The 22,835-nt window shown below is 49.6% G+C and overlaps 7 protein-coding genes across 7 annotated transcripts; 3 read left to right on the forward strand and 4 right to left on the reverse strand.

Moving 5' to 3' along the window:
• The first annotated feature begins 1,105 nt into the window (after positions 1-1,105).
• On the forward strand, positions 1,106-2,661 carry BDV37DRAFT_135181 (uncharacterized protein). Its single transcript, XM_032078763.1, has 2 exons — positions 1,106-1,482; positions 1,543-2,661. Exons 1-2 carry the CDS (start codon positions 1,445-1,447, stop codon positions 2,480-2,482), a joined length of 978 nt encoding a protein of 325 aa, XP_031940783.1. The 5' UTR covers positions 1,106-1,444; the 3' UTR covers positions 2,483-2,661.
• A 1-nt stretch (position 2,662) lies between these two features.
• Positions 2,663-8,402, reverse strand: BDV37DRAFT_135145 (putative rRNA biogenesis protein RRP5). Its single transcript, XM_032078761.1, has 3 exons — positions 7,891-8,402; positions 3,385-7,833; positions 2,663-3,320 (listed from the first exon to the last, which is right to left on the reverse strand). The coding sequence occupies exons 1-3, from the start codon at positions 8,362-8,364 to the stop codon at positions 2,769-2,771; spliced, it is 5,475 nt and encodes a 1,824-aa protein (XP_031940784.1). The 5' UTR covers positions 8,365-8,402; the 3' UTR covers positions 2,663-2,768.
• Positions 8,403-8,620: 218 nt separating this feature from the next.
• On the forward strand, positions 8,621-11,255 carry BDV37DRAFT_250121 (WD40-repeat-containing domain protein). Its single transcript, XM_032082160.1, has 3 exons — positions 8,621-9,381; positions 9,434-9,544; positions 9,616-11,255. Exons 1-3 carry the CDS (start codon positions 8,739-8,741, stop codon positions 11,004-11,006), a joined length of 2,145 nt encoding a protein of 714 aa, XP_031940785.1. The 5' UTR covers positions 8,621-8,738; the 3' UTR covers positions 11,007-11,255.
• Positions 11,256-11,304: 49 nt separating this feature from the next.
• Positions 11,305-13,608, reverse strand: BDV37DRAFT_250123 (chaperonin-containing T-complex alpha subunit TCP1). Its single transcript, XM_032082161.1, has 6 exons — positions 13,422-13,608; positions 13,312-13,359; positions 13,162-13,247; positions 13,004-13,108; positions 11,913-12,947; positions 11,305-11,852 (listed from the first exon to the last, which is right to left on the reverse strand). Exons 1-6 carry the CDS (start codon positions 13,462-13,464, stop codon positions 11,469-11,471), a joined length of 1,701 nt encoding a protein of 566 aa, XP_031940786.1. The 5' UTR covers positions 13,465-13,608; the 3' UTR covers positions 11,305-11,468.
• Positions 13,609-13,640: 32 nt separating this feature from the next.
• BDV37DRAFT_250124 (proline--tRNA ligase) lies at positions 13,641-16,010 on the forward strand. The gene is made up of 4 exons (XM_032082162.1): positions 13,641-14,074; positions 14,130-14,299; positions 14,378-15,633; positions 15,696-16,010. The coding sequence occupies exons 1-4, from the start codon at positions 13,700-13,702 to the stop codon at positions 15,704-15,706; spliced, it is 1,812 nt and encodes a 603-aa protein (XP_031940787.1). The 5' UTR covers positions 13,641-13,699; the 3' UTR covers positions 15,707-16,010.
• Positions 16,011-16,326: 316 nt separating this feature from the next.
• BDV37DRAFT_135266 (uncharacterized protein) lies at positions 16,327-18,839 on the reverse strand. The gene has a single exon (XM_032078765.1). It carries the CDS (start codon positions 18,611-18,613, stop codon positions 16,475-16,477), a length of 2,139 nt encoding a protein of 712 aa, XP_031940788.1. The 5' UTR covers positions 18,614-18,839; the 3' UTR covers positions 16,327-16,474.
• A 3,072-nt stretch (positions 18,840-21,911) lies between these two features.
• Positions 21,912-22,418, reverse strand: BDV37DRAFT_283711 (uncharacterized protein; the record flags this gene model as incomplete). The annotated part of the gene is made up of 2 exons (XM_032087350.1): positions 21,912-22,193; positions 22,326-22,418. 2 exons carry the CDS (start codon positions 22,416-22,418, stop codon positions 21,912-21,914), a joined length of 375 nt encoding a protein of 124 aa, XP_031940789.1.
• Between the last annotated feature and the right edge of the window lie 417 nt (positions 22,419-22,835).

The following is a 22,835-nucleotide window of genomic DNA, read 5'->3' on the forward strand; positions in this document are numbered from 1 at the left end:
CTAAATTTAATCACGCGGAGTAAATAATTGGCTCACTTCTTCAGATGCATTTCTAGCACCGGTCAGCAGCCACCACCGATCAGTTTCTGCTCGGAACATATTTACAACCGAATGCATGACGTCGTTCGGTATTGCGCAGTATCACTCGACATCCATGATCCCAGACATTCATTCTGTTTTCAGAACTACTCCCATACCATGGGTTACGCGTAAAGCCATGTATACAGTACACAGGTGACCTATCATAACAACGCGTGATGCGATCGATCGGCAGAAATCAACAATTGCATATCTTTGACTTTTTTTCCCCTTCCCCTCCTCCTTTATACTTAAGCTTCCGCTTGTTCTAAGCGAGCAACCATGAATCTTGAAGAGCTTCCTAGGGGCGGAGCTTATATGTATACGAACTACTTCGTACTAGTGGACGATAGCAACCCTCGTAACAATACTAGTACATCCACCTTCAAGCCGCATAGGTTACGCTCAAGGAACCTGGCGGGAAATGAACTGGCCAACAAGGAAGAACCTCGTTTTCAGCGCATGATTGTAGTACCCTCACAAGAGTTGCCTAGGAAAAGTACGTACTATGCACCCCAGTATCGCCACCACCACCACCACCACCACCACCACCACCTACAATCACCCCACTACCGGTCGCCACTGTTTTCCGCGGAACGATGGCTTCGGAATGCGGCGATCACACCTTTCAACGGTATTGAGTGCGTTCTACCTCTACGCTCTCTGGTAGGACGAATCCACCGATGACACCCGGCGTCCTGTTTCGGGGGTCTAGTAACTCATTGGCATAGGAAGAAATATACAGTAACCTACGTTCCAATACTTATGCTTACTGATTTGTTCATTTTATGTCTTATACTCCTGGTCCTGAACCGGATGAGGCTATTGGATGAGTCCTGACGGTGTGGTATCACGCATTTCTAACTGAATAGATGAATAGGAGGGTGTTTCACAGTATGGCAGAGGTCCTCACTGTATATCTTTTTCTTCTTTCATTTTCCTTTTCCTTTTCCTTTTTTGCTCTTCTTTGTTTGATTTATAGGTATGGTCGACGTGCGAAATTCTGACTAGACAGAAGTATATATTTTAGCTATGAAAAGGTCAAACTATGGAGAATATATACAATAGGTCTGAATCATAGTTCAGCAATTTATGAACGAGTAGACCAGGCCATCAACTCGTCAAATAAGGCCCCTAGCCTCGATATTTTCAAGACTATTCATAGGAAATAAAAGTAAAGGAATAAAGAAAAACGTCTCGATGATCCTTCGAACTGGCACGGTTAGTACAGTACAGAAGGTGGGCAATATCTTATCAGCCGCGATTAGATATGCCGCCCGAAAAAGAAAAAAAAAATTAAAGTTCCCATTCAAGTCCACCTCCGCAGATTCTCATCACGAACAGCTGCAGAACCACCACATTCAAAATGCCTCACAAGCACAAGCGGAAGCAAAATGACGCGGAGTAAGTCTAATTCCTCGTGCTTTGAACTATGCTGTGCCGCCACTAATACAACCCTACTAGTATCTACGATCTCCCACCTACTATGATCGCAAAGGCTCTCCCGGTCCGCGATCCCAATTCCAAGAACAAGAAAGCAAAAAAGAATGTCAAGGACAACAAACCCCAAGATAAACTCCAGGCCCGCCGGAAAGCTGCTGCAGACGATGATACCCCCAAAGCTTTTCGCCGGTTGATGCAGTTTCAGACCCAGGGAAAGCAGGCGCCATCGAAACCAAGTGCTGGCGAGAATAAGAAGCGGAAACGAGGAGCGGAAAACACTGAGAATGCGACACAAACCACGCGCAAGAAGGCTGCCCCAGCGGTGGCAGTGGAGCAGAGTACCGATGCCGAACCCCAAGTGAAGCCGAAGATTCTTCCGGGAGAGAAGTTGTCAGATTTCGCGGCGCGAGTAGACCGCGAAATGCCCATTGCTGGCATGAAGAGATCTGGGAAACCCACAAAGTCTGATATCGCTGATATTCGTGAGCATAAAGTAACGAAACATGAGAAACATTTGCTCCGACTACAATCGCAGTGGCGGAAGGAGGAGGCGGAGATCCAAGAACGTGAGGCTGCTGAGCGTGAAGAGCGAGAGGCAGAACTAGAAGACCAATTAGAACTATGGAAGGAGTGGGAAGTGGAGGCCGGCCAGGGCAAGGCGAAAAAGAAGGGAGCTGGTGCAAGAAAGAAGGGTGGACAGGGTGCCGATAGATCAGATCCTTGGGCGAAGTTGAAGAGCAAGGACCGTTTGAACAAGCCGGCGAATCCTTTCGAAATTGCCGAGGCACCGCCGCAATTGACGAAGCCAAGGGAGATTTTCAAGGTCCGAGGCGGTGCTAGAGTCGATGTTGCTAACGTGCCGACTGCTGTCGGTAGCTTGAGAAAAAGAGAGGAGTTGGCTAACGAGAGGAGAACTATCGTGGAGGAGTACCGGAGGTTGATGGCTGAAAAGAGGCGATAAATCCCTGGCTGGGTTTATGACAACAGCTTAGTTCTTTCTTTCATTTTTGGCGGAAGGCGTATAGTCGTCAAGTTTTTCTTTATCCATAATTTTATCTCCTGATCGCCGAGGTGTCCATGTGGTTCCTCTAATCTACTTTGACGAAGCACTCTCATCGCACGCTTGCATGGTATCATACTTGTAAATTGTAGAGAATAAGATATCACAGTTGGAAAGCTTTTTATATACAGTATCTATGACCCAAACACAATGCTATCATACGATATGTTCACACAGGACGCAGAGTCTACTCTTGCTGCAGAGATTTGACATACTCTGCTGCCTTGGCTTTGATGTCTTCCACCATCTTCTCATTACCACCATCAGCTGATGCAAGCTTCTCCTCAAAAGCAAGCCATTTCTTGAAAAAGAACCGCGCCTGCTTGGGCCGGAGTTTCTTGCTCGCTTCTACAGACGCGACGCCCTTCTTGGAGTCCCGGATTCCAAGGACACGTTCGAATAAACGACGGACCTGCTCGGCATCGCCATTCTTGATCTCCAAATCCAAGAGGATGTTCCACAAATCGATCCGTTTAGGGAACGAAGAGAGGAGACCCTCGAACACCGTGCGGCCGCGCTCAACATCTCCGTGTTCAGAGCGGAACTCAAGCTGTCCGAACTTGGATGTAGTTTCGACGTGAGTGTGAGAAGGAAGCGACTGCAGAGCACGAGGCAGAAGGGCACGTCCACGTTCTGGAGCAGCCATATTGTCAAACAGGAAGCTGGCGTAGTTCAGGAAAAACTTGGGCGACTGGGAGATCTTCTTCTTAAGAGCAGTCTGGAAGAGCTCATCCGCTTTCTGTACGAAATTATAGTTAGCCATCGGAACAAAAGTGGACATTATCAGAGAACACCGAGCTTACCTCATTCTTTCCAGATTGGATGTAAATGCTGATCAGACGCTCGTAGACTTCCTGAGTGTCGTTGTATTGACAAGCCCGCTTGAAAACCTCCTCAACAGTGTCATCGTTGCCATAAGTATTCTCCAAGTTGAGCATTGCCACCCAAATGTTCAGCTTCTCAGCATCTTGGCCAATGGTAATGGTGCGAAGAGCACGCTCTGCGATTTCCCTTGCTTTCTCGACTTCACCAAGCTCTAGTTGGAAGGCCATGTATCTCAGCCAAAGGAGTGATGAATCGGGCTCACCAAGTAGGAGTCGCTCGTAATCAGCCACTGACTGTGGCCCATTGGCGTCTAATTCACCAGTTCGATCGACTTGTATCTCAGGCTTGCGGTGTTTCTTCTTCTTCTTCCGCTCTGACTCATCTTCGTCATCAGAATCAGACGAAGCGGCCTTCTCATCGTCGTCCATTACATTGCCACTCCAATCGAAGCCGCTTGCCCCGAGACCTCCCTGTTTGGTTGCTGGAGCTTTGGTCATGGGTTCATCGTCACTTTGCTCGGAATCACTCTCACTGTCCTCTTCAACGTCGACTCCACCCATGGAGACGTCGCTGTCGTCGTCGCTGCCATCTTCATCTACATCAACACCACCAAAGCCTTCTAGACTAATGCCTTCGGAATCATCATCCTCATCATCATCGTCGTTGCTTTCAACATCGTCCTCGTCTTGATCCTTGAAATAAGAAGCCTTCAGGCCGAAAGATATCTTTCCTTGCTTGCGGTCAATCTTGAGGATCTTGGCCTTAACAGCATCACCCTCGTCGTACACAGTTCTGGCATCATCAACCTTGTTCTCAGCCATCTCGCTGCGGTGGCAAAGGCCACTGATATTTGCAGAACCATCAATGACGATAAATGCACCGAACTCCTCGACTTTACGGATCTTGCCGGTGACGATTTGGCCAGGCTTGAGGTCATGGAGTTTTACCGGTGCCTTATAGTTGGGGTCTAGAACAGACTCTTTCAGGCTGATTTGCAACCTGCCCTGTTCTGGGTCTACGACCGTGACTCGACCCTTGACTAATTGATCAACCTGGAAAGAATCCTTCCACTCCTTAAGGTAAGAGTCCGAGAGGTCAGAAACACGGACATAAGCAGTTACACCATGGCCCAGTGTCACAAAGAGCCCATTATCAGCCACCTTCCGTACGAAGCCTCGCACAATATCATTGACTTTGACCTGCTCCATTGATGTGATTTCAGGATCCTGAACGGGGAGCGATGAACTAAGGACCTTAGAAGGGCGGAGAGACAGGGAGATCTTCTTGTTGACCTTATCAATAGAGGTGACACAAGCGCGGAGCACCTCATTCTTGTGATAGATTGTGGGGTTTGCCTTGGAGTAGTCGTCTGTCAGGTCGATCATATCAACTGCACCGACTATTGTATCAGTTAATTGCATAATGACCTGCCTTTCAGTGACCTTAGTGACTCTTCCCGGCAAGATCATGCCGACGGTGATATCATCCAAGGAAAGAGTCTCAGAGCCCTTCTTAGCCGAGAGATCCAGGCGACCTTTCTCAATGTCCACCGCAGAGACATTGACTCTCAAGGCAGACCCTATAGGGAAATGCTTTTCGACATCGGCTAAAAGAGACAAGTCATCAGATGCATCCATGAGGCGCAATCTTCCCCTAACATTAGGGGACAGATTAACCCAGAGGCAATTGTCAGCAATGTTGTTGATGAAACCCAACCACGACGAGCCAGCTTGAACTTGTTCCAGGTTCAAGGGGAGAGGATCGGCGGCCTGCAGGAAGCTTGGCTTCAGGGAGAGCTCAAAAACGGGGAATTTCCCAGTACGATGACTTATCGGAAGGAACTTGTGGCTGCGAGCGTCATGAACACCTAGAATTCTCGCCGAAATAAGTTGCTTGGGACGGAAGAACCGCAAAGGCTGCTTTCGGTCTTTGATGTCCTCCCAATTATCGAAAACTTCGGAGACATCGATCCGGCCCTGGATATTGTCGGCAAGTTGAACGTTGATTTGTGTCGCCTTCACAGAAACAATCTTGCACTTAATAACCTTCCCAAAACTGAAATCAGACATTGAATTGATGCTCTCGTCGACAGCGTTGGTAACAATGTCATCAGAAGGAGCGCTCTTGACAGCGGACTTCGCGGCCTGCTTTTTAGCACCAGCATGGGTTGCCTCGGCAGGATTTCTGCTCAGGATGAACCTGCGGAAATCAGGATCGATAGAATGTACCGTTGCTGAAACTACTTGTGACTTGGTCAAGCCAAAATCTGGTTTATTCATGCTTTCGTCACCAACAAGCCGTTTTGGCACTAGGCCGATGACACCACCTAAGAACTCAACGAATACTCCGGTCATTGTTATGTTCCGAACGAAGCCAGTAACTTCGGCTCCTTCCTGAACATCCTCAAAGCTTGCTGGGATAAGTCCCTGCTTAGCAGCCTTCTTGAGGCTTGCCCTGCCTGACACTCGAATGAGCCTGCGAGTCCGCTGGATATCGAGGACAAGCAATTCATTGAGCTTTTGGCCAACACGAATCTTCGATAGGGTCGAGCTCTGTTTAGAGGGGGAGCCATCGACCATATGATCGAGGTTCAACCGAGCTACGAGGCCATAATCATCCAATTTAAGAAGTAGGTCGTCACTTGACTTCTCGAAGACCGTTCCAGTGACCAGCAAGCCAGGGTGTATGCTTTCAAAAGCTTTTTTGTAAGTATCGGTAAAGGTGGAAGGATCCTTGCAGGACACAGCGAGCTTTTCAAGAGACGAATCCACACTGAGTGCGTGGACATTCACCACCTGGCCTAGCCTAAAGTGCTGAGACGGATCCTTGATGTAGGCCTCGCTCATCTCTGACACGGGAAGGAAACCTCGCACGGAACCATAGAACTGAACCACAGCACCATGTGGCTTAAGGTTCACGATAGTTCCAGGGGACTGCGCTCCGGCAACGATGTTATCGTAATCTTTCCAAATGGCGGATTCACTGTTCAGCAGACTCTTCTTTAGAGTGAGTCGAATCTGGCGTTTCTCTGCATTGACCGATAAGATCCTAGCCGAAACGGTCATTCCTTCCCTGAATTTCTTTTCGGGGAACTGAAGGGCCGTGTCCGCAAAGTGCATAGATGGGACCAGACCGGTGACACCGTCAGCCAACGCGACGATCAAGCCATCTAATCCGCTTGGTCCGATAAGCAGCTTCTCAATTTTTCCTTTGACGACAGCGCCAACGGTAACATCCTCGATACGAAGGAAAGGCTGGTCAATAACCGATCTCTCAAATGACAAGAGATACAAATTATCGAGGGCACTGTAACCAATAACCCTTCCTTCATGGGTGGAATCTGTTCGGAATGGCCCGTATTCGGCAGAAATGCTTTCAACCTGCCCATCTGCTAGCTTCGACACATGAACGAATCCCACGTGTTTTGTGGATCCAATTTGTACGTAAACTCCGAGGCCAGGATCAACCTTGATCACCTTCGCCTCAGGCACGATAGCAGAAATGGCTGGCGCATCTTCAGAGCTTCCAGGTCCTTGGGCTTCGGAAGTAAATTTGCAGACATTGTCGAGCAATGAAAAGCCGACCTTGTATGGATCAGAGGCGGGGAAGGTGGAGATAAGGCGGCCCTTGACTTTGGCACCAATCTTATATTTATTAGCCAGATCGTCCTTGCTCGAGTTACCACCGGATTGCACCAAATCCACAGTCGTATCTAGCATGCCCATTATCTTTCCAGTGGCTCCGCTTGAAGTGACTTCAGTCAAAAGAATCTCAGCTGCTGTGCCTGGAAGGAAGGAGTTGATCGTAGGCGCTGTGCTGAGATAATGAGACTTCTTTATAGATCCGGAAGATTGCAGGTTGGCGGACAGCTTCAAGACACTACCGTTGGCGTTCTGGCCAGTGACCATGCAGAGGAAGACTGATCCTTCCTTGATAGTCGAGTAATCCGTCTTGGGATCAATTTCTTTTTTGGACATGAAGCCCTTGATATCGGCGCCCTCAATCCCCAAGTCCATAACCAAACCATGGTCTTCGACGCTTACAACCGACGCTTGAACGGCAGTGTTGTCGACGAGGTCGGATTTCAAAAGTCCAAAATTGGCTTGCCTCGGGTCAACCGTGAGCTCGATGCGTTTTCTACTCTTGGAGCTAGCATCTGCCGCATTGTTTCCAACAGATACAACGTATGCGCGTAGATATTGGCCCAGATAGAAATAATCGCTCAATTCAATGGAATCTTCGTCGTCGTCCTCATCATCCTCATCATTTTCGTCTTCGTTTAGAAGATTCTCAATCTTCTCTTCTAATCTTTTCGATACCGCTGTTAAGGGAACGTAGCCGGTAAGATTGTTTGGTAAGGAAAGACCGATGTCATGTGCACTGATGCTTGAGACTTGACCTAGCACCATGGTTCCGGGTACAACACGCTACACTCGTCAGCAACCTTCCCCAAAATATATTTAACGTATTCTTGGTAAGCTTACCTTGAAGTTGAGGCCTTCAATTCGCACACCCTGTTTTTCTTCCGCTTCATCTGCACCTTTCTTGCTTTTGTTCTTGCGTTTACGAGACTTCTTCGTAGCTGTCGCTGTAGTGTCGTCCACATCTTCCATCTCTGCATCTTCGTCATGCTCATCATTCTTGTAAGAACCCTTAGTCGCCTTCTGCTCAAAGAGAACATCTTTTGTGGCTTGAATTTGGATTTGCTTCCGTTCAAGAGGCGTTAAGACACTACCTCCACCACGAGGGAAGGATGGCTCATCGTCACGTAAGACTGTGAGCTCTGAGGCCTTGGGGCCCGAACCTGCGTCAGGTTTTGACTTCTCATCACCAGAGGCGCCTGTCTTGTGTTTCTTCTGATCCTTGCGCTCTTCTGCCCCAACTCGTACACGTTTTTGAGGTTGACGGGCAGATACAGCCTCCTCAGCAGAGGCGCCCTTGCGCTTAATTGGAGCCATATCTATAAGATAAGACTTGTTGAGCTGCTCCAAAGCTCTAAGTCCGGACACAAATTTGGCGGAGTAAAAAAAAATAAAATTTCTAGACTAAAAAGCCGATCGCTCAATATGGACCGCCTGCCTAATACGGTAGCTAGATCTACCTTAATTGAATGACTCACCGCCTGCCGCAATAAGCGACTCGCGTCACGAAAAGGCACGTCGACACGAGACTCGACGACTTTTTCCGCGACGTGAGCATTGCTGGACGAGTATTAGTCCTCCTGCGAGCTCCACTATGCTTCTGTCTTCTGCCACTTAGCCCCAGCACCCTCTTTTCTCTCCACTCGTTCCTGTAGAATGTCTCTGTCTGGCCTGCTTCTCTTGATGGCACAATGATTGGCAGTCATGATCTCCCCGAAGTACCACGATCCGAACCTGTTTTCCCTCTACCATCGCAGGAGCTCCCTTCCTCCCCGCCGTCAATAGTATCAGATGCTGGTGTCCGACGCAAGCCCAAGAAACCCCCTCCTGTCACACCACGGTCATTTAGGAGGTTTTTTACCCCCCGTTCTATGCTCAATGGAGGGAGTAATGCTAGTGATGTGAGGACGAATCGGCAGGCCTTGAAGGCTCTGAGTTCTCCGGCTGTCAATCGCTTGGGACCGGCTTTCACAAGGACCTTAAAGGCTGTTGCAAATAGGCCGGAGCCTTCAGAACTTCTGCGCACTCCTAGTAGGAAGCGAAAGTTCTCGTTTTCTTCGATTGGCTCGCCTCTTCAGTCATCGCCCCTAAGAAAGGTCCGCATGAGAACCCCAATTCAAGATGAAGAAGAGGTGAATGTCACAGTTCGCGACCTCGAAGTGAACACCGAGATACAAACTAGCGAACCAAAACCACAAGTTATTGCTAAACCGCCTCGTCAAGTGGCACCTGTTCGACGGTCGCAAGCGTTGCAGACATCTGGACAGTTTTTCATGCGGAGTGTCATCGGTGCACGGGCGAACCGGGTGACTATTCGATCTAATTCCGGAGCTGGTTGGTAATTTATTCACACAAATTCTTACAGCACATTCTCACTGTGGTTAAGATTGGCAGGATTTGACATCAACATTTTACTCGCGGCCTTCTGACAGCCATACCTGTGCTAGTTCTACCGGAGATCGCCTTGCCCTTCCCTTTTGTACTGCAACTTGTAACAGTGAGTCAATCCGATTTGACAACATGCCCCCCCTCGGGGCGCCGCCCGTTCTTGCACTGACTGTTTCATAGCGAACACTCTCGTTGCTGTTGGCGATGAAGAAGGAGGTATTCGACTGTTGGATTCCGCTAAAGATGACAAGAATGGCTTTTCAAAGGCCTACCTTTCGTTTCGACCTCACATGAACGCTATTATGGACCTGGAGTTTTCATCAGATGACATGCTACTCGCAACAGCCTCTGGGGACCAAACAGCTCTGGTCATCGATATGGCTACACAGAAGCCGATATACTGTTTGTCGAACCATGTTTCTTCAGTGAAACGGGTGCAGTTTCAACCTTCAGCCAACAACAAAGTCCTCGCAACTTGTAGTCGCGACGGTAACGTTAACATTTGGGATCTTCGCTGCAAAGGCTTTGAGAAACCTTCCCTCCAAGTTCGATGCTCGCTCGAATCCGACTCTGAGTATGCAGCTGCCCCCGTCGCCTCCAAGATGACATATCCCCAGGTTTTAAACACAATACACGGTGCTCACGCATGGATGCCTCAAACCCCCACTTCCGAGAAGCTAGAGCCTCAAATTGGGCGTTCTGACATCACTGTAACTTCATTGGCCTTCCTTCCGCCTGGCCGCGAAAACCTATTTGTCACAGCATCTGAAGCCAATGCCTGCGTCAGACTATGGGATCTACGGACAGCACATAACAACCGTCGGGGAAGACCGGTCCTTCCCCTCTCGACTACACGAGAACCTGACAGTCACATCAAATATAGACGCTTTGGGCTCACTTCCATGACACTAGGCGGTGATGGCTCGAGACTCTACACATTATGTCGCGATGGTACCGTGTACGCTTATTCGACATCTCATCTCATCCTCGGACATGCACCGGAGCTCTCTTTGAACAATGACCGCCCACGTCGTTCGGGTGGGTCCGACAAAGAGGGTCTTGGTCCCCTGTACGGTTTCCGTCATCCGCGTTTGCAAGTTGCGTCGTTCTATGTCAGGACCGCGGTTCGAAAGGCCACCGGTGATAAGCCGGAAATGCTGGCTGTTGGAAGTAGTGACCAGTGCGCTGTTCTATTTCCCACCGATGAACGATTTCTCCATTCCGCTCCCAAACCAGCTCCTGAAGTTGATCTTCCTCGGAACCCAATGCACCTCGCTCGCTCTGGCTTACGTCGTACAAATTCTGGGGCCGGCTTGTCTGGGAAATTGGAAGATACCATACCGATCTACCAATCTGGAACGCCCTTGATCGAGGGTCACAAGAAAGAAGTCTCGGCTGTGTCGTGGACTGTAGATGGAGAGCTCATCACAGTCAGCGATGATTACAGCGCCAGATGCTGGCGTGAGGGGCCCGATGCCAGAGACCTTCGGATAGGTGGTGAGGCGGAAGGTAGACGATGGCGGTGTGGATGGTCTGCTATGAAAGACTCATATGATGACGAAGATGAATGATTTTCTTGCGAGGGTTAAGGATTGATTGTTTAACTTTGTATTGTTCTTCAAGCACTATGGCGTCACGGTTTACTTCATTGTCAGTTAGCGGGCGTTTTATCCTGTTTTAGATGGTTTTGTATGGCGTTGCTTACAGAGTACATGGCATAGAGAGGTGCTTGATGTATAATGGGGGGTTATCTACTACTTGTTCATGAAACTTTTCCTATTCGGGGGGAGATACGACTGTAAGATTTACAAGAATTGGGTTGCATGTCTGGTTAATACAGTGACTTGATACTGTTGGAATCCATCATCATAATAGTGTGGTTTACTTTTGATTAAAGTCGGTAGTAGACAAGTTCGACCTGCCGTGTGAATATGTGCTCATACCATCTTATTATACTTTTCTTCTTCACCCTTAGTCTAGAAACTCCATGTGGAAACACGTAGATAGCATGCAAACAACCTTAAAAGGTCAAATTAGTGGCCATGTCCGTCATCCTCCTTCACTTCTGGGTCCAGCTTGATCATGGTATCAATACGCATGATGGCAATGCAGGCCTCAACAGCACTCTTAAGCTGCTTGATCTTGCCCATACTGGGCTCCAACACACCAGCCTTAAGGGTATCATGAACCCGACCCTTCGTAAGGTCGAGACCGTAGTTTCGGTATGTCTTCTTCTTAGCGATGGCCTTCTCCTCCTCATTGGCGTCACCATCCTGCACGCGTTGGGATAGAGCATGGCGGACACGAAGCTGGGCAACAAGTTCGGACGAGTCCTTAGCAGCGTTCACAGCCAAGGTCTTCGGAACAATCAGAAGTGACTGGGCAAATTCACCGATGGCGAGCTGCTCCCGGGATCCCTGTGGAAAGAATAATCGTTAGTGATAATTTTCATGCTAAGTATTACGGTCAATTCTTACTACTGTGACCGCAAATTCTTCAAGGTAAATGTGAAGGGCGGTCTCGACGGCACCACCTCCGGGAACGATGCTACCGCTCTCGAGGGTTCGCTTGACAGCACACAGAGAGTCGTGCACCGAACGCTCCATCTCGTCCAAGCTGAAGTCGTTGGGTCCACGGAGGATGATAGAAGCTGAGGTGTGAACCTTGGTACCCTTGACAAGGATACACTCATCATCGGATATCCGCTCCTGCACAACTTCCTCCGCATGGCCGAGGTACGAGGCCTCAAATTTCTCATCTCCGTTGAGATCAGAGAGCGTGCTGACCAATGTCGCACCGGAAGCCTTGGCAATGCGTCGAAGATCCTCTTTCTTGCAGCGGCGAACGGCCATGGCTCCCCTCTCAACGAACAGCTTCAAGACCATGTCATCGATACCCTTGGTAGTGAAAATAACATTTGCCCCAGACTTTAGAATCATCTCAACACGCTCAATGACAATGCCAGCTTCCCTCTCGCGAATCTTCTCTAGCTGATCGGGATCGTCAACAGTAATCTGTACACCAAGCTTCATTCTCTCCTTTTGCAGGTTCATGTCCAGACAAGCAATCTTGGCATCAGTAATACGGGTCTTCATGGCTTGAGAAGCCACAGTGCAGTTAAGAGCATAGCCATTGACAAGCATTGACTCCGTGCCACTTTTTCCGTGAGCCTTAAGAAGGTTGACTGCCTTGACGGGGTACTTGACCTCGTTCCTCTGGTTTGTCGTCTTCACAAGGAGCATCGCATCAACAACCATATTCGCAAAGAAATCCGCATCCGAGCCAATAATCTTGGAAGACATCGAGGTCTTAGCAATGTTGACCAGGCTGTCCTTCCCCAGCGTCTCGACCTTTGTGGTGATGTTCTCATTCATATACTTGACAGCTTCTCTGAGCGCGAGTCTGTAGCCGTTGATGATGGTGGTAGGGTGTATACGGTTCTTCATCAGTTCGTTACCTCGTCGTAGGAGTTCTGCAGCGATAAGAACGACAGATGTGGTTCCATCTCCGACCTAGATGGACATCAATATTGAGCTGTCAGGCGAGACAGACGGAGTGTGACACTAACCTCCTTATCCTGCTGTTGAGCGAGATCTACGAGAATCTTACCCGCAGGATGCTCAATATCAAGAAGACTAAGAATCGTCGCACCGTCGTTGGTAACAGTGACATCCTAAAGTGCTGTCAGAATGCCAGTTGAAGCACGCGGGGTTGAACGGTGCATACTCCTATATCATCCACCATCATCTTGTCGAGACCGGAGGGGCCGAAGGAGCTCTTGACGACATTTGCGATAGCTTGGGTCGCGAGCACTACACACGCGTTTAGCACCTATATTCAATCGAAGCTAGTTGAGATGAAAAGTCCCTAACATACCGTTCTGCTCCCGAACGTCAGGGCCGGTGATTTTCTGCCCACCCAAGACTGTGCGAATATGGTCAGCTAATGAATCCGACGGATGGAGGGCTTTGAGGGGGGAAACACACAGAGAGTGTCCGCATTCCGCGGCTGCTCAAAAATGCCTGCCATTATTGTGAAACTGAGGAAAAGATACTGCTGGCAGAGTTGTAGAGCTCCGACTCCAGTTCGTCGTCGTTGATGCTCGTCGTGCTTCCGCTAAGAATTCTGCCGGTTCCTGGCGGTGAAGGTTTTCTAGTCGCATCCCACTTTAACGAGGGGTTCCCTTCCTCTCCACGGATCTATAATCTCGCCTCCGCATTTTTGGTTTATCTTGGTCCTTACTACTCAGCAGCTCCTTTACAATATGGCGAGCCAAGCTCCTGCTGACACCCCGGTCGCTTCTGACGCGGCGGTAACTCAGACCCTTCCTGACCGCACCCAAAACCCCGCTGATAAGGATGCTCCCCAGGGAGATGTCTCGAAGAATGCCGCGAAGAAGGCCGCAAAGGCTGCAGAGCTTGCCGCTAAGAAGGCTGAGAAGGCTGCCAACAAGGCTGCTGGAAAGCAGGAGCCCAAGAAGCCCGCTGCTGCGAAGGCCCCGAAGAAGAAGATCGAAGGTGCTGCTCTGATTGGTATTGACGTCTCCAAGGAGGAAGATTTCCCAGGATGGTACCAGCAGGTTCTTACAAAGGGTGATATGCTCGACTACTACGACGTTTCGGGATGCTTCATTCTCAAGGTGAAATGCCTCTTTTTCAATGGGTTTCTAGAGCCTCCATACTGATATGACTCAGCCCGCTTCGTACTTTATCTGGGAAGAGATTCAGGACTGGTTCAATGCGCGCATCAAGAAGATCGGCGTAAAGAATTGCTCGTTCCCTCTGTTTGTCTCCGAGGATGTCTTGAACAGGGAAAAGGATCACATTGAAGGCTTTGCTGCTGAAGTTGCTTGGGTGACTCATGCGTACGGTTCCTCCAGACCCCCACATATGTGCCGTACTCCTGCGTGCCCTATTTACTAATGTCTTCTCTTTGCTTGCAGTGGCTCTACCCCCCTCGAGAAGAAGATCGCCATTCGTCCGACATCGGAGACGGTTATGTACCCGTACTACTCCAAATGGATCAGAAGTCACCGTGACCTGCCCCTCAAGCTGAACCAGTGGAACTCCGTCGTGCGATGGGAGTTCAAGAACCCCCAGCCTTTCCTCCGAACCCGTGAGTTCCTTTGGCAAGAAGGACACACGGCTCACTTGACAAAGGATTCTGCCCATGATGAAGTTATGCACATTCTCGATCTGTATGCTCTGATCTACAAGGAGCTCCTGGCTGTCCCCGTGGTCAAGGGTCAGAAGACAGAGAAGGAGAAGTTCGCTGGTGGTTTGTACACCACTACCGTAGAAGGTTACATCCCCGCCACTGGTCGTGGTATCCAGGGTGGTACCTCCCACGGTCTTGGCCAGAACTTCAGTAAGATGTTCAACATCACCGTCGAGGACCCCTCCGCCAAGGCCGATGAGAAGAAGCCTCCTCTCCACGTGTGGCAGAACTCCTGGGGTCTGTCTACCCGTACCCTTGGTGTCATGGTCATGATCCACAGTGATAACCGTGGTCTGGTCCTCCCCCCTCGTGTCGCAGACACCCAAACCGTTATTGTCCCCGTCGGTATCACTGCCAAGACCAGCGATGAGGAGCGCCAGAAGCTGTACGCCGAGATCGACGGCCTTGTCGACGTCCTGACCGGCGCCGGTGTCCGTGCTACTAGCGATCTGAGAGAGGGTTACTCCCCCGGCTGGAAGTTCAACGACTGGGAGCTCCGTGGTGTGCCCCTGCGCATCGAGTTCGGTCCCGGCGAGTCCGCCGGCCAATTCGTCACTGCCGCCCGTCGTGACATCCCTGGCAAGGACGGCAAGTCTAGCATCCAGATCTCCGAGCTCTCCACCGCAGTCCCCGCCCTGCTGGAGCAGATCCAAAAGGATCTGTACAGCCGCGCAGAGGAGACCTTCCGCACTCACCGCAAGCTGATCACCAACTGGGACGACTTCACCCCAGCCCTCAACGACAAGAACATCTGTGTCATCCCCCACTGTCTCACCGAGGAGTGCGAGGACCAGATCAAGGACATGAGTGCCCGCAAGGCAGAGGAAGACTCTGGCGTCCCTGAAGACGCCAAGGCCCCTAGCATGGGCGCGAAGTCTCTGTGCATCCCCTTCGAACAGCCCGAGGGCATCGTCGCCGGCGAGACCAAGTGTGTCAACCCCAAGTGCACCCGGCTTGCCGAGAAATGGTGCATGTTCGGCCGTAAGTTCCCATGTAAACTCCCCCATGATATCAAAATATAAACTAACATATCCCCCCCACAGGCTCCTACTAAGCGCAATAGATCGCCTTGGTCTTATCTGCATAGATGTCAAATAGCACCTAGCAAGCGCATTAGATCGGTCACTATGAGTTTGATGACTTATTTCCTTTCATTTCTTTTTTCAGAATTCCAAGTATCCTTTTGTTGTATTTTCTGGTAAATTGGGACATCGTTGAAGTAAGAAAGAAAGACCTAAGAAAAGAGAAAGAGATGTGCATATTCCATGAGAGTTACGGAGTGGATGTGGTTGAAAATTATAATACCTTTGTGATTTACAGGGTGGGAGGATGAGTTCACATGTCATACAGTGGTTTGGAGATATTGAATAAACTACGTTGATATGATAATCTCATCTTAGAATATCTTATTGTAACTGGTTCGATATGTAGACATGGTATGCTAGCAACGCTAATATGCAACATATGCAAGAAACGGAAGGAAAGGTTCAGATAGATGCCAAGTAGGTATGCAATGCAAGAGGACATAGATCCTCATAGGATATATAAATCAACAAAAAGAAAAGGCCCGACGAGGGAATAGATGCGCTTGAGAGTTTGAAAAGGACAAGGAAAGCAAAATCAAGGAAGGTATTGCAGGATCTGCAGAGTCGAAGGGACGTAAAAGAGATGTAGCTCAACATAAAGCAGGCACAGTATCGTCAAGGAGGCGTTGAAGTCAGGAATGGAAGGGTGGCGTAGAGTAAGATAGGACAGGGTATATTGGGGTGGATTCCGTTAAAGACTGGGATGCCAGACGACTCGAGCGATTTCATGGAAAGATTCAGCAAGATGCTACTGAGCGGGTTGTGAGCCCGCCCCTTGAGGATGATCGAGAGGGGCTGTTGTTGTTCTCGTTTGTGAACCAGTTGCCCCTGAGGCTCACGCTCCTGCCTGACCTCTGTGGCCAGCTCATCAGTCTGAATGCATTTCGTGGAGAGGTATTTTCGGCGATATAGGTCACGTTGTTCTCGTCGACACCATGGATTTGCAACTGTGGAATGCCAACACTGGGTAGTTCGATCACCTCTTCGTCACTGTCTTCCGCTGAAAAGCTGATACGACTGTTAATAGACGATATAGATGCCTGTGCACGCATGTGGAAAACGGAAGGCGTTGGGTTGGCGCTCTCAAGAGACACGGTAGGCGGTGGCTGGGGGTTACTGAAGTTCCTAGTCATATCTGGTGTTCTCCCCGAAGTAACATTTGCAGGAGACTTCCTCGTCTTGGAAAGGAGATCAATGTATGTCACTGGCTCTTTAGGTGCTTGGTTCTGTTCCAAAGTATTGAAGAAGCCAGGTGAAGGAGGAGGAGCATCAGTGTGCCTTCGCCGACTGGTGGGTTCCGATGACTTCCAGAAGACTTTCGAAGGAACACTGGTGGATATGCTCCTGCGCGCGTCAGACCCTCTCCTGTGTTTCCTGAAGGAGCCCCGCCTGATCAATTTGGAGATCTGTCCCTCTCGCAGAGACATAGTCCGGTTCGTGCTTAGAGCCTCGGCCTTTGGTGCGTCGATTTCTGGATAGGTCTGCTGGGAAGAAGGAGTAAAGGGAGGCCCGGATTCAGGAGGCGGTACCCGTTGGAATGCCTCGTGAGAATTGATCTCCCGAATGATCGCATCCTGAAGAGTTTCATAAGTAGGATGTGGAGAGATAGCAGCCGACGAGGTATACGCCTGTCTAAACATATCCATTATCTCTGCAATTTTTTGGTCCGACTGAACCCCTGGTGATGGAGAGATTGGTGACCCAGCTGGGAGTGGGCTGTTCATAACTTCCGCAATGCTAGGGTTCTGCTTCATCCCCAAGCTACCTGGAGTAGGTGGCTGTATGGCACGATGCGTAATCTTCGCAGACGGCTTTCCACGAGCTGCCAATTCTGTATCAATCGACAGATCTCGGACGTTCTTTTTGGGTTTCAATTTGCTTGCGTTTGACAGATTGTGGCTACCCGAAGTCACAGAAGAACTGCGGCTCCGGCTTGATCTGGAAGGTGGTGGATCTGGCATTGGGTGGCTTTCACTGGTCTCAGTATCACTGGTTACCATGGGGGGCAAAGTTGGGCTGTCCGGTAACGGAGTGCTGCTCCATGTGTCGCCTTGTTTGTAAGGGGGAGGAACGCCCAGGAATCCACCAGATCTCGAAGCATCTTCCCTCTGGGGACCATTAGTTGGCTTGGCGGAAAGATTTGGCACCGATCTTTGCTGTCGGACAAGGCTTTCGGTGGCGGAGGACACATCTTGTCGCGAAGTAGTTGGCTGGTCAGCTTGAGGCGGGGTGGTAGACCTCCGAGCTTCCTGAGACACTGACCGAGCCAAACTACTGCCAGCCTTTGATCGGGGGCGACAACGAGCTTCCTCTTGGTGGCTCTGAGAACTCCGTTGAAAGGAGTTTCCACGAGAGCGGCTGGCGGTATTGCGAGAAGATGGACGGCCACCCCTCCTGCTTCTGGCAATGTTTCTGTCCGCCACATCCTCTTGATATAAAGCAGAGAGTATGCGTGAGTACATAGTTGGCTTGCCCGACTGCCCTTGAAGGAATCGAGTCATATTTCGTTCTGCGATATCTTCATTGTACGGACTAATGGGTGACAACGTCTGCGCAGTCTGGATATGGTATCTGTGCGAAGAGAATAAAGCTTCCAGCAAGTCAACGTGCCGCGGATCTCGAGTCGTGCTACGACTCGAGGCGCGAGATGGAGGAGCTTGTGAACGTGGGGACAGCGGTCGTGCCTGCAGTTGATCATGCAAAACTTCAAACTGTTTCTCAATTCGCTGAAACGGATAGTCTGGTTCTAGATATTGCGAGTTCCTCGCACTTGAAGACAGATCGTTTTCTGGTGTATTGCTTTCCCGAGTAGCTCCATCCTTAGAATTTATGGACGAGCTTTTCTCCGTTTGGAAAAATCGCTTTAGGGCAACCATTTTGGGTCAATGTGCACGAGCAGATTACCTGAATGCTGCTCAATTCCAGATCGCAACAAAGCCCTCCGGTATTTGCGTTTAGCCTGGCGCACTCGGTAGGGCAATATGCGCGCTAGAGTATTTCTTGGTGAGAGAAACTAGCGTCACGGACATAGATCAATGTGTGGAAAACTGTTCAAGGAAGGACGAGGGCGAAAGAAGAAAGAAGAAAGAACGAGAGAAAATAAAACCAGAATAAAGACAGACAAAGGGTCAGATTGGAAAAGAACTCAAAGCGGGCAACCTTTTTACACGGCTCTCATGATAATATCAATGTGCACCTAGGTTTCTCCTCGCACCCTATCCTAAACTGTACGCAAGTAGTGGATTGAAAAAGGAAGAAAATCATCAGTGAAGAAGAACGACCGATCGAGGGGAACGGGAAAGAAAGAGTTTACTCCATATGCTCGAGACTTAGCCGGTTTGCAGATCCAATACCTGTTCCTGGATCCAGGGGAAGAAAATGGGCCAGTCTCCAGGATCCATTGAGCGACGGACAAAGCGATGGGGCTGAGGTCTGAATCCGCCGACGGGGAAGTCAAATGCTAGTCGGAGGCAGTCAAGCGTTAAGCCCAACGCCATGTCCAGGGTCCAAATTGATAGTCTGGTCTTGGTTCGTCTAGGTGTGTTACTCCATTCTCCTCGGGGACCATCATAGCATCATCACCATCACAAGCATCATGCATGGTCAGCACGTTGACCAAAACCCTACATGATAATGCACACACGGTGAAAATCTTCGTTTAGAATGTGCAGGGGCCTTTTCACCCGCGGTTAAAGGTCACAGTGCAGACCACCATGCATGACCTAAAAGTAGAGCTTGAACTCCACTTGACAGCGATGCCACTCAAATTGGATCTGCACAGTCTTCGACCCAATCAGGAACGGAATGGGACAAGCGTAACAGTGGGACTATGAGACTAGTGACATAGCTTGGGAGGGCAATACTTACGCTCTCACGGAGAAAGAAGTGGAACTCCATCACATTGGCAAAGATGGCAGTACTGTAGTCCGTACCAAGGACTTACTTTGGTCATTGCGGTTCTGTACCGCCCGGTACGAACAAAAGTTTACCATGGGAAGTGTGAAAGAGGGTTGGAACTGGGGCTCGGGTAGGCAAATTGCGGGCCAGTCAAATCCCGAGATGCTGTGTTCGACAGCCCCCGCTAGTCCCGGGTCAGTTAGACTGAGTTAGTCCGTTCCTGAACCGAGGTTTCGTTCGCATATCATCAGCCAGAGATCGTCAACAGGTGATTTAAATAGGGCCAGCTAAAAGGGGGGGCTTCAGTCTCGCTCTCGTAGGAGCCGAACTTCCACGACTACTAGTACTAAGTACGGCTAGTAACTTCCTAGGACCAAGCCACTGGGAAAATTCAGTACGTAGTACGTACATTATTACGGAAATATCATGGCGGACGCTCCAACTACGTACCCTATTCCGGTTTTTCTTCGAGATTGGCAACTTCCGAGCGACGGTTGTTGATCAAGAAAGACGGTAAGATGATTAGCAATATCCGCTGATAGTCAACCTTTCACCCTGGCCTGCAGATTACTTCCATGCTTTCTTTTTCCTCCTGAGGACTCGTGTCGAAAGCCACATTGGGTTAGTTTATCCTCCAGGCGGACCCTACGTATATGTGACAGCTCCTGCATGTTTCTCGGCTTGAGTTAGGGTTGTGAGCGTGCTAGATTGCATATCGCACGGAAACACTCCGTGAACACCAGTTTGGGGGAGGTCTATCGAGGATCTCAGAGAGATGGAACCATAAGATCCCGGAATAAACCCGACCAAGGCGGGATCTTGGAGAGCAAGCCCGATGAGTCTAGGAAACGAGATGGCGAACGATCTAGATGGGGGGAGAATACCGAAAAATAGGAACAACGAACTAAAACAGTTCTTTGGTGCCTGCGGGAGAACTTCCGATTGCTGTACTTCGTACACGGAAGAGCCATCGCCAATAATAGACCTTTTAATAAAGAAGAGTCGAGATCCACAAGCACACAGAACTTGTTGATTACAGGAAAGTTACGCATGTGTGTAAACTTCCCCTGAGTATCCGTACTCCAGAGTACTCTGTGCTGAGGTCTCCATTCCTCGGGGACCACATCAACCGTTGAAGCGGCGGCACGAAAGGTAAATTTGGCGGGACGGAACAGGAAGACGGTTGCCTGACAGCCATCATATTCTGTGCATAGGAGAGGGCTTGAGCCCTAGCAACGCTCTGGATGTACAGTACGTATGTCTGTACAGGGTATCTTGTAGGAAATTGTACCTGTTGCTGACATTTTGGTAGAAAAGAATCCCAAGTCTATATCATTGACCCAAGAATATTGGGCATCATTTTCCTTTGACCAAAAAAAAAGGAAAAAAAAAAAAAATCACTTGTATGAACCGCCCCCGGCACCCGAACTAACAGGATTCGGTATACACATCAACGATCCTAATCACCAAATGGATTTGTCGCCAAATGAATGACTGCACTAGGGCTATTTCCGGTAAATAGCACGGCACCTTCTGTTGATCCCTGCGGGTCCAGAACCCAACCCGTTCATTTAAGAATTATTGATCTATGAAGCGTGACTTGCTACCCAACGGGACGTTTGCTATCATAATCCTGATGATGATATGAAGACCATGATCAACCGCATCATCCATGACTCGCCACAGTCAAGCTATTTCGATTAGTGTCTTTGATTTCTTCTATATGCGGCTAGTGCCCATGTGACTGGGGCCTTGATATCACACTTGACAGCCAACCATGGACGCCTTCGGTGTGCTCAGCTCTGAATCACCTCCGAGACAGTATTGCTTTCGTGCATCATCGCTTCGGCAGAGGCTGGCTGAACCGTGCATTTGACATACTAACGGTCGTTAGTCTCAGCCAAGGAACGTCACGGCCAGCTACGTAACCCATGGAACACAGGGATGCCTGGGTTAATCGAAAGTCGATCTATGAGCGATCAAGGAGATCAGTCTCCTTTATCAACGGGTCTACGTTGCTTGCATACGCACACACCACGCGGTTCACCAAAGTCTTCAATTCTCTGCCTCAGCTATGTAAGCTCCATCAAGACCAACGTACCGCCCAGAAACACCGCCCGCTTTCACAGCCTCACTCCCCATAAAATCGTCCCGCTTAACCAAGGAGCAACATGTTCACCCAATTACCCATCATATCTCCCCGCTTGATACCTCATAACCCCTTCAACCATGCTTGTCCCGGTTTTGCCAATGTCAAGACGGATATACCAGCTTGACCTAACTTGCCTCCGCAGTAGGGTTGCTCTCGTCATTGTTTTCAGCAACACCGTCGTCTTCAGGCTCACTTTTGTTCTTCCGCTTCACACAGCGTTTCTTCGAAGGTGAGGCTGTCTTCTCGGGAGAGGCGGTAGGCGTAGACGCGGCAGACGGTTCACCCGCGTTGGGATCGCTAGAGCCATCGGCCATTTCTTTCTCGATTCTGGCTTTCAGGCGGGCCCAGCGCATACGCGCGGCTGGGACGTTGATGTTCGAAGCCACAGCGACGGCATTGAAATCGATCTGCAAAGTAGTTGTAAGCTTGCATTCCCTTGCTCTTGTGAAGAATCACATGTCGCAAGGCTGTATGCGCATGTGGAGAGTGTCTTAAGTCCTCCTGGATGTCAACCTTCCCTTAGGAGCGTGGAACCTTACATTATTAGCCCCTCCTGAGTTGACCAAGCATAGATACAGGAACACAAGGTGCTCGTCAGTCTTCGCTTTGGGGCGCGGGTTTGCAGGCTTCATGACGGGCTTGTAGCGTCGTCAAAGTCGTTTGGCTTGTGTGTTGTGAGAGTTGACAGAGCTTGTGTAGGAAGAGATATGATGGATAGGATGAAAAGAATGTAGCGTGTGGAAGAAGTGCAGCAAAAGGCCGTGTTGTTCTGGTAAATCGAGTGAATGCAAGCTCTCACCTATGAGCTCTGGCATGAGAAGGCAGACGTCACTGGCCAATTCATTCACCTGGCAACTGCCAATATGGTGGTACAGCCATGGCTAATGTCCTACAGCTATCGCGAGTACCTGTACGCAGCTAGTATATTATAACTTCATCTATCAATAACATGGCAGAGGCCAGCAGCGTACGCGGGTTTTGGAATCAACAACGATTCAACTCAACAAGTATTTCGTGTAGTATAAGCAATCTATATTCAAACCAGAATG

The sequence above is a fragment of the Aspergillus pseudonomiae genome, assembly GCF_009193645.1.
Source record: "Aspergillus pseudonomiae strain CBS 119388 unplaced genomic scaffold BDV37scaffold_39, whole genome shotgun sequence".
NCBI lineage: Eukaryota > Fungi > Ascomycota > Eurotiomycetes > Eurotiales > Aspergillaceae > Aspergillus > Aspergillus pseudonomiae.